The sequence below is a fragment of the Anomaloglossus baeobatrachus genome, chromosome 5, assembly GCF_048569485.1.
Source record: "Anomaloglossus baeobatrachus isolate aAnoBae1 chromosome 5, aAnoBae1.hap1, whole genome shotgun sequence".
Lineage (NCBI taxonomy): Eukaryota > Metazoa > Chordata > Amphibia > Anura > Aromobatidae > Anomaloglossus > Anomaloglossus baeobatrachus.
In genome coordinates this window covers 115,663,708-115,678,976 of record NC_134357.1, presented here as the reverse complement: position 1 = coordinate 115,678,976, position 15,269 = coordinate 115,663,708, and the positions used below count along the sequence as shown (strand labels likewise).

General features: G+C 45.5%; 2 protein-coding genes across 2 annotated transcripts in view; one reads left to right on the top strand and one right to left on the bottom strand.

Annotated features, from left to right (window-relative positions):
- Positions 1–7,220, top strand: part of DNA2 (DNA replication helicase/nuclease 2) — a 127,428-nt gene extending 120,208 nt beyond the window's left edge. Inside the window, exon 21 of the mRNA XM_075348790.1 lies at positions 6,670–7,220. Within this exon, the coding sequence (XP_075204905.1) occupies positions 6,670–6,712 (43 nt within the window). The 3' untranslated portion in view covers positions 6,713–7,220. The remainder of the gene's footprint in view (positions 1–6,669) is intronic.
- An 89-nt stretch (positions 7,221–7,309) lies between these two features.
- Positions 7,310–15,269, bottom strand: part of PKD2L1 (polycystin 2 like 1, transient receptor potential cation channel) — a 100,661-nt gene continuing 92,701 nt past the window's right edge. Inside the window, exon 15 of the mRNA XM_075348789.1 lies at positions 7,310–13,775. Coding sequence (XP_075204904.1) covers positions 13,623–13,775 — 153 coding nt within the window. The 3' untranslated portion in view covers positions 7,310–13,622. The remainder of the gene's footprint in view (positions 13,776–15,269) is intronic.

The window sequence follows — 15,269 nt, the reverse complement described above, 5'->3', positions numbered from 1 at the left end:
GCATAGCTCCACTGTTTGTAGTCAGCAGTAGCTGCTGGCTATATCGGATGGAAGAAAAGAGGGCCCATATGGGGCCCCCAGCATGCTCCCTTCTCACCCGCGGTGGTGCTTGTAAGGTTGAGGTACCTATTGCTGGTACAGAGGCTGGAGCCCACATGCTGTTTTCCTTCCACATCCCCTGGAGGGCTCTGTGGAAGTGGGATCTTGCCGGCCCCCAAGCCCTGGGGCCGGGCTCCATCCACAGACCCAGAGAACCTGCTGGATTTGGAGCGGGAGTGCCGTTCAGGGACAAGGCCCTGCAACTTTCAGGTACTCTGTGTCCCCGGCAGGCACGGACACTCTCAAGGCTTGCTGAGCGTTATAGTGCGCCGGGGACAGTAGCGCTGTGCGCTGGGGTTAGGTCACTGCAGCTTTGCTGAGTGACGTTACAGGTTGGGAACTACTGCGCCGACCGCTCCTGGAGCGGCGGCGCAGCTGCGACTTGTGGTGCGCCGGGGACTTTGCGCCGACCGCGCTTTTACGGCGGCGGCGCTTCTAACTTTAGCCCCCGGCTTCTGCGGCCTAGCGCCGCTTCGTTCCCGCCCCCACCCTGTCAATCAGGGTAGGGGAGAGACGCTGCTCAATAGGCAGCGCCGAGGGCTGGAGCTTTATTTACATGCTCCAGCCCTCTCACTAGGCACAGTGGGAAGCAGGCTTCCCGCTCTTCGTCTGTATACGCCCAGGGCCCGCCCCCCCTCTCCACAAGGACGCCGGCAGCCATTACACATGCGGTCTGGCTGGGGAAAGGCAGCAGGCTCTGGGAGACCCAGACTAAAGGGATTTCGGCGCCCACACACCCGCTCATAAGCGGGCGGTAAGCAGCACTTTAGTGCTGGCCCCACTAGTGCCTCAGTGTTATATTAGTGTACTTTTTTCTTGGTACCATATATATATATATATATATAGTTGCACTGTAAGGTCGCTTCTTGGCTGGACACCCTGTACTGCTCTGAGGAAGCAGCAACATGTCATCCGCAAAACGCAAGGGTGCCAAGGCACAGGCTGTGTACACTGTTTGTACTGCATGTGGGGCTGATCTACCGGCAGGCTCCAATGACTCACATTGTGTGCAATGTTCAGTCCCAGTGGCACTTCGTCAGCCAGAGCCTAATGTGGTGGTAGCCCAGGCAGAGACGCCTGTGAACCCTGCCCCGGTGACGGGGACAGACTTTGCAGTTTTTGCTGATAAAATGTCTGTGACTATGACAAAAATCCTGGAGACCTTGCAGTCCAGGCCAGTTACTCAGACCATGGACACTGCTGTGTCTATGCTCTCCGGTCCCCCTCAGTTGGAACTAATCCGTGCTCCAAGGGGGTCTCAAGCATCACAGGCTGAAGTCTCTGACTCAGATGACAGTCCCAGGCAGCCTAAGCGAGCTCGCTGGGAAAGACCCTCCACGTCATCACACTGCTCAGGGTCTCAACGAGAAGAGTCTCTCTGTGATGAGACTGAGGACGGTGATCAGGATTCTAATCCTGAGGCCCCTCTCAATCTGGATGCCCCTGATGGTGACGCCATGGTTAATGACCTTATATCGGCAATTAATAGACTGTTGGATATTTCTCCCCCAGCCCCTTCTGCAGAGGAGGCAGCTGCACAGCAGGAGAAGTTCCATTTCCTGTATCCCAAGCGTAAATTAAGTGCTTTTTTGGACCACTCTGACTTCAGAGAATCGATCCAGAAACACGACGCTCATCCAGACAAGCGTTTCTCTAAACGTTCTAAGGATACCCGTTATCCTTTTCCCTCTGAGGTGGCCAAACGCTGGACCCAGTGTCCAAAGGTGGATCCCCCAATTTGCAAGCTTGCGGCTAGATCCATAGTCGCAGTAGAGGATGGCGCTTCACTTAAAGATGCCAACGACAGACAGATGGACCTTTGGTTGAAATCTGTCTACGAAGCTATCGGCGCGTCGTTTGCTCCAGCATTCGCGGCCGTGTGGGCACTCCAAGCTATTTCAGCTGGTTTAGCACAGGTGGATGCTATCATACATCCAGCAGTACCGCAGGTGGCGTCCCTAACTTCGCAAATGTCTGCGTTTGCGACCTATGCTATCAATGCTGTCCTAGAATCTACGAGCCGTACCGCTATGGCGTCCGCCAATTCCGTGGTTTTGCGCAGAGCCTTGTGGTTAAAGGACTGGAAAGCAGATGCTGGTTCCAAAAAATGCTTAACCAGCTTGCCATTATCTAGAGACAGACTGTTTGGTGAGCCATTGGCTGAAATCATAAAACAGTCCAAGGGTAAGGACTCTTCCTTACCACAGCCCAGAGCAAGTAAACCTCAACAGAAAAAGTGGCAGTCGAGGTTTCGGTCCTTTCGAGGCTCGGGCAAGGCCCAATTCTCCTCGTCCAAAAGGTCTCAGAAAGAACAAGGGAGCTCAGATTCCTGGCGGGCTCACTCACGCCCCAGGAAAGCAAATGGAGGAACCGCTTCCAAAGCGGCTACCTCATGACTTTCGGCCTCCTCCCTCCGCATCCTCGGTCGGTGGCAGGCTCTCCCGCTTTTGCGACATTTGGCTGTCACAGGTCAAAGACCGGTGGGTAACAGACATTTTGTCTCGCGGGTACAGAATCGAGTTCAGTTCTCGACCTCCACTTCGGTTCTTCAGAACCTCCCCACACCCCAACCGAGCAGATGCCCTGCTGCAGGCGGTGGACTCTCTAAGAGCAGAAGGAGTCGTGATCCCTGTCCCCCCTCAGGAACGGGGGCGAGGATTTTACTCCAATCTCTTTGTGGTTCCAAAGAAGGACGGCTCCTTCCGTCCTGTTCTGGACCTAAAACTGCTCAACAAGCATGTGAACGCCAGGCGGTTCCGGATGGAATCCCTCCGCTCAGTCATTGCCTCAATGTCTCAAGGAGATTTCCTAGCATCAATAGACATCAAAGATGCTTATCTCCACGTGCCGATTGCTACAGAGCACCAACGCTTTCTACGCTTCGTGATAGGAGACGACCATCTTCAGTTCGTAGCTCTGCCATTTGGTCTGGCGACAGCCCCTCGGGTGTTCACCAAGATCATGGCGGCAGTGGTAGCAGTCTTGCACTCTCACGGACACTCTGTGATCCCTTACTTGGACGATCTACTGGTCAAGGCACCCTCTCAAGAGGCATGCCAACTCAGCCTGAATGTTGCACTGGAGACTCTCCAGGCGTTCGGGTGGATCATCAACTTCCCAAAGTCAAATCTGTCACCGACCCAATCACTAACGTATCTTGGCATGGAGTTTCATACTCTCTCAGCGATAGTGAAGCTTCCGCTGGACAAGCAGCGGTCTCTACAGACTGGGGTGCAGGCTCTCCTTCAAAGTCAGTCGCACTCCTTAAGACGCCTCATGCACTTCCTCGGGAAGATGGTGGCGGCAATAGAGGCGGTTCCGTTTGCGCAGTTTCATCTGCGTCCACTTCAATGGGACATTCTCCGCCAATGGGACGGGAAGTCAACATCCCTGGACAGGAAAGTCTCCCTTTCCCAGACGGCCAAGGACTCTCTGCAGTGGTGGCTCCTTTCCACCTCATTATCACAGGGAAGATCCTTCCTACCACCGTCCTGGGCGGTGGTCACGACAGACGCGAGTCTGTCAGGGTGGGGAGCAGTGTTTCTCCACCACAGGGCTCAGGGTACGTGGACTCAGCAGGAGTCCACCCTTCAGATCAATGTTCTGGAAATCAGAGCAGTGTATCTTGCCCTACTAGCCTTCCAACAGTGGCTGGAAGGGAAGCAGATCCGAATTCAATCGGACAACTCCACAGCGGTGGCATACATCAATCACCAAGGGGGGACACGCAGTCGGCAAGCCTTCCAGGAAGTCCGGCGGATTATGATGTGGGTGGAAGCCACGGCCTCCACCATATCCGCGGTTCACATCCCCGGCGTAGAAAACTGGGAGGCAGACTTCCTCAGTCGCCAGGGCATGGACGCAGGGGAATGGTCCCTTCACCCGGACGTGTTTCAGGAAATCTGTCGCCGATGGGGAAGGCCGGACGTCGACCTAATGGCGTCCCGGCACAACAACAAGGTCCCAACCTTCATGGCACGGTCTCGCGATCAAAGAGCTCTAGCAGCAGACGCCCTAGTGCAAGATTGGTCGCAGTTCCGGCTCCCTTATGTGTTTCCACCTCTGGCACTCTTGCCCAGAGTGCTACGCAAGATCAGATCCGACTGCAGCCGCGTCATACTCGTCGCTCCAGACTGGCCGAGGAGGGCGTGGTATCCGGATCTGTGGCATCTCACGGTCGGCCATCCGTGGGCACTACCAGACCGACCAGACTTACTGTCCCAAGGGCCTTTTTTCCATCGGAATTCTGCGGCCCTGAACCTGACTGTGTGGCCATTGAGTCCTGGATCCTAGCGTCTTCAGGCTTATCCCAAGGGGTCGTTGCCACCATGAGACAGGCTAGGAAGCCCACGTCTGCTAAGATCTACCACAGAACGTGGAGGATATTCTTATCCTGGTGCTCTGCTCAGGGAGTGTCTCCCTGGCCATTTGCATTGCCTACCTTTTCTTTCTTTCCTGCAATCTGGGTTAGAAAAAGGTTTGTCGCTCGGCTCCCTTAAAGGACAAGTCTCGGCGCTATCCGTCTTTTTTCAGAAGCGTCTAGCACGACTTTCTAAGGTGCGCACGTTCCTACAGGGGGTTTGCCATATCGTTCCCCCGTACAAACGGCCGTTAGATCCATGGGATCTGAACAGGGTACTAGTTGCCCTCCAGAAGCCGCCCTTCGAGCCTCTGAGGGAGGTTTCACTTTCTAGACTATCACAGAAAGTGGCTTTTCTGGTAGCGATCACATCTCTTCGGAGAGTGTCTGAGCTGGCAGCGCTGTCTTCCAAGGCTCCCTTCCTGGTCTTCCACCAGGACAAGGTAGTGCTGCGCCCCATTCAGGAGTTTCTCCCGAAGGTGGTATCCTCTTTTCATCTTAATCAGGATATCTCTTTGCCTTCGTTTTGTCCTCATGCAGTTCATCGGTATGAGAAGGACTTACATTTGTTAGATCTGGTGAGAGCACTCAGAATCTACATTTCCCGCACGGCGCCCCTGCGCCGTTCGGATGCACTCTTTGTCCTTGTCGCTGGTAAGCGCAAAGGCTCGCAGGCTTCTAAGGCTACCCTGGCTCGATGGATCAAAGAACCAATTCTTGAAGCCTACCGTTCTGCTGGGCTTCCGGTTCCATCAGGGCTGAAGGCCCATTCTACCAGAGCCGTGGGTGCGTCCTGGGCATTACGACACCAGGCTACGGCTCAACAGGTGTGCCAGGCAGCTACCTGGTCGAGTCTGCACACTTTCACCAAACATTATCAGGTGCATACCTATGCTTCGGCGGACGCCAGCCTAGGTAGAAGAGTCCTGCAGGCGGCAGTTGCCTCCCCGTAGGGGAGGGCTGTCTTGCAGCTCTAACATGAGGTATTTCTTTACCCACCCAGGGACAGCTTTTGGACGTCCCAATCGTCTGGGTCTCCCAATAGAGCGCCGAAGAAGAAGGGAATTTTGTTACTTACCGTAAATTCCTTTTCTTCTAGCTTTTATTGGGAGACCCAGCACCCGCCCTGTTGTCCTTCGGGATTTTTGGTTTGTTTGCGGGTACACATGTTGTTCATGTTGAACGGTTTTCAGTTCTCCGATGTTACTTCGGAGTGAATTTGTTTAAACCAGTTATTGGCTTTCCTCCTTCTTGCTTTTGCACTAAAACTGGTGAGCCAGTGATCCCACTGGGGGTGTATAGCCAGAAGGGGAGGGGCCTTACACTTTTTAGTGTAATTGCTTTGTGTGGCCTCCGGAGGCAGTGCTATACACCCAATCGTCTGGGTCTCCCAATAAGAGCTAGAAGAAAAGGAATTTACGGTAAGTAACAAAATTCCCTTCTTTTGCCCTTCCCTGACTCCGTAATCACTGGTTTTTAGTGGAGTCGGACAGAAATGGAGCTTATGGTCCTGGCCATCAAAGTGATCTCTGTATATGATGCTGGTGGCACAGGCTCAACTGCTTCATCACTGCAATTATGTACATGGCTCATGAGAACTATTTAGCAAGTGGTTAAAGTTCTTAAAAAGTTAGAAGTTCCTGCAATTTCACTCCCTTCCTACCTATTTCTTTGAAGAAGAATATCTTGAAGCACTAAATTTGGTGTACAATGAGAACATTATCAAGATGAGTTAGGCTATGTGTGCACAGTGCATTTTTGCACGTTTTTCAGGTGCGTTTTTGGGCTCAAAACTGCATGACGTTGCTTCCCCAGCAAAGTCTTATGAGTTTTCATTTTTGCTGTCCACACACAACTTTTTTTTAAGCTGTGTTTTTGAGCTTAAAAAAAAATAAAAAATGGACGTCAATTTATTCCTGTGTTTTCCCACCCATGCATTGGAAAAATGCAGAAAAACGCAGAAATGAAAAACGCGGTAAAAACGCAGCGTCAAAAAAATGCAGCGTGCCCACATAGCCTTAGAAAAACTATTCTAATTACCATGGAAGAATCAACATCTTCCATCTACCAACTAACATTTGGACTTAGGGTTTCATACCTTAAAGTGGAGCTTTTATGTCACGTGTCAGAGGAGTTTTCAAGCAAACCTTTAAGAATGACAGTTCTATTAAATCAATATGTTTGGCTTTTACTCCTTAACACCAGCACATCTTTAATCTCCCTCCAGGAGCCCATGAACACTTACCTATGTGATCCATGCAATGAGATTGGGTGGATGGTGGATATCATTCAAAGACGTCTACGTATTTTCAGAATTTTTTTTTTTTTTTTTTTTTTTTCTCAAAAATCAATTGTACTTAATGTGAATGCGGCTGTTACATTTCCTGTGTATAGACCCATCCTGTACGTAGCCGCAGCGCTTCCTCGCCATTTCTGTCAGATGTTAATGTAAATGTAGGTGAATAAGTATTAAGTATTCATTACACGTATTGATTATTTGTCACTATGAACACAGTCCTGACCTCATTTCATGGAGTACATTACTGTTCATTGCTGCTTGATGTGTATTTCTATGTTTTAGATTTACCATTTCCTTTTGTAGAGCACAATCTACATATACTCTACACTAAACAGCCCTTGCACTGATGATGTATTCATTCATGTTACCAATATGCTATCAAATTTGATGTGATGAGAAAATGCTCAGATTGCGGTTTGCACAATTTTGTCACCAATAATTTACAAGCTCAATATTTTTATGTCTGCTTTGTATTAAAAGATTTCTTACTTTTGTATGTTTATACTAGAATAAAATGTTGAAGGCTTAACATTGTGTTGTGATTGTGTTTATTGAGCAAAATTTTATTAGTACTTTATTCATCCCTTTAATATTATACAAGATGGAATAATCATGGTAATTATCAACGTTTGGCCACAATTTTTATATTTTCATCAATGTTTTTGTAGTTTTATTTAGCTTTCTACTCTCTGCATCCACATTCTGATACTGATCTTACATGAAGTGGGGAAAAGATTATCAAAAGAATGAGCAGATGTACAGCAAGTCGTTAAGACATAGAAATTTGTGTTTAATCTCAAGCATTTTCAAATTGCTTTTTACTTGGCTTTCAGAATAGACACTCCAGAGTAAGATGTTGAATGGACATTCCCTTAAATTCAATATTGGTGGGGGTTCTTCAAAGGGTGTGATCACGGAAGTAACTGAGTGACTGGGAATCGAGAATCCTAAGCTGACCCTCAGGCTAGGGGAGCCTCTAACTGTCCCTCATCCCAGAGGTATGCCTGATGGTGGGAAGGTCTGGACCCCCAGCATAACCCTATACCTGAAAAGCCCTGATCTTGTACTCCCTCACATCCACCCCAGGAGGGGGCCAGGACTGGAGTGATAAGTCCCTACATAAATAGGAAGTCTAGGAGGAGCTAAAACTCTAACTCACAGCAGTCCCCCACAATGGTAAAGACAAATTGTGCACAGGGGGGAAATAAAGAAAAGGAAGGAAATACACAACGACAAGGGTATTTCTACAACACACCATGACAGCATACAACAGGGCTCCAGAAGCTGAATCACCATGCACCAAGACCAGTATCGCTTTCGCTAGATTCGGCATGGAGAAGCAGGATCCACCATCTTTAAAGGGCAGAGGCAGCTATTATAGGTCTTCAATAACCTGTGCTGACAGCAGCAATTCACAGGCCAGCAGGAATTAACACCTGCTAGGGCCATCATCAGCGAGCACAAAACTGGTCGACGCCCAGCTCTGATTAAGCAACCCAAGAACACCAGTTGGCGTGTCACACTCTGCAGTGTGAACAGAGTCCAAAGATGCTATGCCACCTGGTGCGTACAGAGCAGCACACCGCATGACATTACACACTTATTGTGGACCTACAAAGTGGAGGAGGTCTATTGCTCCACCCCACACACCAGTTATTTGGCAATTGTTTAAACCTCTTTATCTACTGAAAAGAAAAAATACAAGCAAGTGAATACGGATCGGATTATACCCGCAGCATGCCGTAATTGTTTTCTCAGCCCTAATCGGACTGAGAAAACAATCGCAGATGGGAGCTGCCCCGTAGAGTAACATTGTTCCAAGTGGAATGCGTGGTTTGTTGTTTTTTTTTGTTTTGTTTTTTTTAGCCAGTTTACTTTGGTGTTTCAAAGATGTGTTTCAGGGAGTAGTTCCCTTTTTTTCAGACTGTTCCCTTGTCATTACTGTGTAGTCTGATAAAGGGAAACTACTCCCCGAAATGCGTCACAAATTCCAAATAAAGGATAATGTTTTACTGCGCAGTCGTCTCTTCAATTTAATCTTTCTTCTCACATCATACACAAGTGCTTGGGGGTATGGAATTGATTAAGTATCTGAGTGAATAGCCTGTATGATTAAGAATTAGTCGGTCAAGATATTTTGTGGGGCACAGCTGCCTCTGTGATTGCCACGAGAAGGACCCTTGACCTGCACTGTGAATATTTGCTGGAATGCATTGTGAAGGAGACAGAGATAGTGTGTCCAAGTGCAGGAGATGCTGCTGAGGTGTTTGCAAGCAGAAGATACAGGTTCAAAATGTTGCCAGTGTTAGTTCATTGCTGTATAATAACTGTCTACCTTGGTTCAAACCTGTTAACTCTTGAAAAGACACTAATCACAAAGCTCATTGCTCCCAAGTGAGTACAATCCACTTGAACTGTTGCTAGCGTCTGTATTCCCTTCACCAACCCGGAGTATGGAATTTACTTTCTCCAACAAGGGTTTTTTGTATCCACACTAATTACATGAGCCATCCCCACTTGTAAGCTGCTCAAATGTATTCAGAAATCTTAATCTTTTCAACATATACGTTTTGAACCAAGTAACTTTTTAAAAATGCAATTTTAATAAAGAAAAAATCCTAGTATAAGGGCATGCTGTATTAAATATACAAAAATATCTGTTTATATCTGACTGATTTCTTAAATAATAAGACTTATACGTATACATGCTCTGACAAAGTGGTCTAGTGAGGCATTTATTATAATTCTACATCAGTTATATTATGACAGGTCTCTAATTTATCATTTTGTTAATTACATTTCCTCTTGCAATCATGCTTAGATATACATTTTAGTCTACATATTTTATTTGAAATTTTGTCTAAAATGTATACAATGATAATTAATACAATAGGCTCACAAAATTACCATGGGGAGAGTAGTTAGTTCAGTGTTTCAGAAACTAAGAACATCTATTTATGTCCTAAATCAGGGGTGAGGAACCTTTATCTGCCAAGGGCCATTTGGAAATGTCAACCATCATTCGGGGACTGGACAAAATTATCATGCTATGTTTGGTTAATTAACTCACTGTGGTGGCTGGAGCTTCTCTTTTCTATGGCTGTGATATTGGGCAATATTGATGTTGTTGCTTCTCACAACTGCTTTTCCAGGTTGCTGTAGGCTGGGACTGCTGTATATACACATCACAGGAAACGCTAGGACTGCTGTCTATATATTACAGACGGGAATGGGGCATATGCATCAGAGGAGGGCTGGAGGCATATATATGACAGGGGAGGGATGGGAAGAATATACATCACTAAGAAAGCTGCGGGGCATAGACCTCACTGGGAGTATATACATCACTGAAGGTCACAGATATCACTGGGTACACTTCTCTTGGGTGGGGGAACCACAGGCATAGCTGGGGGGCAAAAAGATTGCAGGGGGTATATACATCACTGGGGAGGGCTGCAAGGCATATACATCACTAGGGGAGCTGCATGGCATAGACATTACTGGAGGATACATACATCACTGGGTGGCACAGACATTGCTTGGATATAGACATAGCTGTGGGCACAGACAGCCAAGGGGACAATGGAGGGGGTTTAGACAACTCTGGGAACGCTGGGGGGGCACAGACAGCCCCCTGTGGGATGCTGGGGGGCACAGACATCCCCTGGGGGACACAGTGAGCACTGGGGGCATATCCAGATATGCGGGACGCTGGGGGCACAGAGAGCTCTGGGGAACGCAGGGGGCACAGAGAGCACTGGGGGACACTACAGCAGTTGCTTCTCTTCTGAGGGATGGGAGCGTATTGCACGCCTACTCTGCCCACAAAGTACGTCCTTATGCTGACACAGGCCAGCAGTGTATGCATCGCAGCGTTCAGCACTGAATGCTGCATGTGGGGATTAACATGCCGGCAGCCAGCAAGCATTGCAGGTTCCCCACCCCTGTCCTAAATGGTTTAATTCTGGAATGACGCTGTATTATTATCATCCTTATGTTTATATATTGTATATTTTTACATATAGCAAACATGTAAGTACACTAGGGCAGTAATATAATACTGCATCAGAACTTGGACAGATGACATACAGCTAATGCAAGGAGGCAGCAACAGTAAAGGATGATGCAGCTGCCTTTAGTAAAAAGAAAAGTAACAAGAACTATTGTTAAAAAGTAATTAATTAGGTTGCTGCTTTCCTTCCGCAAAGAGGCATCTCCGCACCTTCATCATTAAATAAATCCCTTCATAATAATTAGTCAACATAAAAAGTTGAGTAAGTTTATGCAGTTCTATTAGAGATGAGTGGATCATTTCCCACAACTATACTCCAGGTCCGTGTTCTGACAGGTGCAGTGTGAATTTCCTTACTGTCTGGATTCCCAGGCTTGGCTATGATTTTCCTATGTCAGAATCAATATTACTGATGACATTAATTTTGGTATATGGCACAATTCCCATCATAGTTGGTGGTGCCGGTTCACTTTTTTTTTTTATTGCTATTTACCATATAGATGATGTGGTGCCAGGCTGCTGAACCAAAATGTTCCTGTCCAGGGCCAGAGAGTTCTGAAGAGAACAGGGTTGCACGATGCAATCTGCTCATCTGATTACTATACTTTCTTTCTCACAACATTGCAAAAGTTATCTACAGTAATGATAATATAAGCTAGCCATTATTAGCCCACAGTCAAAATAGTTGGAAATATTTGCCGGACACACAGAGACTATATTTATGCACACTCCTGCTGGCCAATGTTGATAGATGGGTTGTCCCATATTAACATATTTTGAGGCAGCAATAATATATGGACAGCTTAGGAATCTGGGACATCTGAAAGGGGTTGTCTACCTCTTCTTTTTTTTTTTTTACACACTAAAGGGGGCTTTACAAGCTACGATATCGTTAATGTTTGGTCGTCGGGGTCAAGTTGTTAGTGACTCACATACGGCGTCATTAACGATATCGCAGCGTGTGACACTAATAGTGACCTTAAGCGACCTCAAAAATGGTGAAAATCGTTCACCATGGAGAGGTCATCCCAAACTCAAAAATCGGTAAGGGTTGTTTATCCAGGTGGTTCATCGCTCATGCGGCAGCACACATCGCTGTGTGTGACGCCGCAGGAGCGAGGAATGTCTCCTTACCTGCCGCCGGCCACAATGCGGAAGGAAGGAGGTGAGCGGGATGTTACGTCCTGCTCATCTCCGCCACTCCGCTTTGATTGGCCGGCCGCTTAGTGACGTTGCGGTGACGTCGCTGTGATGCCGAACATCCCTCCCCCTTGAAGGAGGGATTGTTCGGCAGTCACAGCGATGCTGCCGACCAGGTCAGTATGTGTGACGCTGCCGTAGCAATAATATTCGCTACGGCAGCGATCACAAACAATCGCATGCGCGACGGGGGCGGGTACTTACACGCTCGCTATCGCTACAAATTGCTAGCGCTACCGTGTAAAGCCCCCTTAAGGCTCCGCTCCCACCATCAGGAGACACTGCATTCTAGACGCAAAGTCATGCCTCTTCTGGAGATGCTAGTGTTCTCTAGGGGAGAATGCAGCATCTGTGCCAATGATTCTGGGCACAGCTGATTTTCTCTGTGTTCCCTTCCCCCCAACTGAGAACACTTGCATCTTTGCAAGAAAAAATTGAAATGCTGCAGCTCAAAAAGCCGTGCCATGTAAAAAAAAAAAAAAAAAGCACAGTGTTCATGCGATTTCTTTAAATCCCATCTACTGTACAACGCAGCGTTTTGGATGCAGTTAACATATACTGGTAATATACGGATTCTGTGAACGTATCCATAATAACAAGGTCCAGTAGGGCGTTTCGTTTTTTGTTTTGTTTTGTTTTTTTTTAAAAAAAAAAAACCAAAAAAACAAAGCTATTAAAATTTTCCATGTTGGTTTCATCACTTTTCCAGGTTCACCAATGTATCACTGTTGTTACTACCGATTGACTGCAGTGGTCACATGTCCATACTAGAAGGGAAAGCAAGGATCCAATGGGGAACGTGTACAGCCTCTTTTTAACTAACTGCGTGAGACAGGCAATGCACTAAGAAGGAGTCTGACAGATTTCGTCAAGGTGTCCATCCTTGTGATGGGAAAAATGGCGCTACATGCAACAACATTTTTACTATCTGAATAGTAGATGTGAACAGTCTTGCATTTTCATTGGTAAACCCAACCAGTACCTTTTTTTTTTCTTTAGCTAATGATGATAATCGGGAAGGTTGTGATTGAAATAAACATAACTAAAAACCCTTCTCAAGCAAAACCCATTCAAATCTCCAATTTTAACATACTTGCTCTATCTATTTAGTTATTTATTTCTTTTAAAGTGATAGCACATGGACACATCATGAGTCTGACATTTTTCACGTCTTTTTCTTTTGCAGACCATCTATCCACTAAAAAACCCCCAGACATGTTCCAGTTTGATCCTCATTGCGGGCCACTTGCGCCCATTCAAATGAATGTGCAATAAAAAGGCACACCGATGCCATCTGTGTCACAACCATGTGCTGGAAAAATACATATACGAGTAATGTACTGCTATTTAAAATAAACTTTGATCAAATTCGTCTTTTTTTTTTGTGTATGAGAAAAAAAACTGATGTGTGAATTTGGCCCTAGTCTGCAGAAGGAAGAATAATTATGTATTTCATTAAAAGATGGAAGTGGATGTTTCATTTTACTAGTTAAAAAGCTCCAGATAGAACAAAACGTAACCACAACACTGAACAGAGACGTACTGTACATTAGAGTAAAAGGGTTTTTTTTTCTTTTTTGTCTTTTCCCTTTTTTTCACTTTGTTGCTAACGTAGAGGTAACAGGTGGAAGGAAAATACATCTTAGCAGACACTAAGTGAAATTTAAAGAATTCTGTGAGCCATTCATATGTGGATAGATGGCATTACTGTTTCTGTGTGATGGTTCTGTGATGTTCCTGGGTTTATACTCTGATTCCCAGCCTTCCATGCTTGGCTGAACTTCTTCCCAGCTTAACTGTTTCTCCTTTAACAAAAAAAAAAAAATAAAATAAAATTATATTTTACTGTAAAAAATTAGTGACATAACAAATAGAGGGAAAACTGCAGTTTTCCCCCTAGAATAATTCCTTTTAGGAATCCTGCAGAATAATTTGTGCAATGTCATTATGTTGGTGCAGTTGTCTTGCAATAAATTCATCCAGGTGTGACAAATTATTATTATATATATATATATATATATATATATATATATATATATATATATATATATATATATATATATATATATACATATACATACATACATACATACACAGTGGCATGTAAAAGTTTGTGCACCCCTGGTCAAAATTAGTGTTATTGTGAACAGTTAAGCAAGTTGAAGACGAAATGATCTCTAAATGGCATAAAGTTAAAGATCACACATTTCCTTTGAATTTTAAGCAAAAAAAAAAATGTATTTTCTTCTTTTACATTTTAAAAATTACAAAAAGGAAAATGGGCTAATGCAAAAGTTTGGGCACCCTTGGAGATTTGTGTGCTCAGATAACTTTGACCAAGGTTTTAGACCTTTTTTTAGCCTGTTAGGGTTATAGCTTGTTCACTATCATCATTAAGAAATGCCAGGTTATGCAAATTTCATAGCTTTATAAAAACCAAGCCTCCTTTAACCTTGTGCCAAAAAACAGCAGCCATGGCTACTTCTAAGCAGCTGCCTAGCACTCTGAAAATGAAAATGGTGGAGGCCCACAAAGCAGGAGAAAGCTATAAGAAGATAGCAAAGTGTTTTCAAGTTGCCCTTTCCTCAGTTTGAAATGTAATTAAGAAATGTCAGTTACGAGGAAGAGTAGAGGTCAAGATAAGGTCCGGAAAACCAAGCAAAATATCTGTGAGAGCTGCTTGTAGGATTGCTAGAGAGGCAAATCAGAACCCCTGATTGACTGCAAAAGACCTTCAGGAAGATTTAGCAGACTCTGGAGTTGTAGTACATTGTTCTACTGTTCAGAGACATGTGCACAAATATGGCCTTCATGGAAGAGTCATCAGAAGAAAACCTCTCCTGCATTTTTACCATAAAATTCAGTGTCAGAAGTATGCAAAAGAACATCTAAAGAAGATGATGTATTTTGGAAACAAGTCCTGTGAAACGTTGAGATTAAAAAATAACTCTTTGGCCACAATGATTGATGTGGAGAAAAAAGGACACAGAATTTCAAGAAAAGAGTATCTCATCAACCATTAACCATCGGGCTGGATCAATTATGTGGTGGGGTTCTGCTGCAGCCAATGGCATGGAGAACATTTTACGGGTAGAAAAAAGAATGGATTCAATGAAATTTCAACAAATTCTTGAAACAACGCTATATGTAAAAAAGCTGAAGTTAAAAAAGAGGATGGCTTCCACAAATTGATATTATCCTAAACACATGTGAAAATCCATAATAGACAACCTCAAAAGGTGCAAGCTGAAAGTTTTACAATGGCCCCTGATCTGAACATCATTGAAAATCTGTGGCTA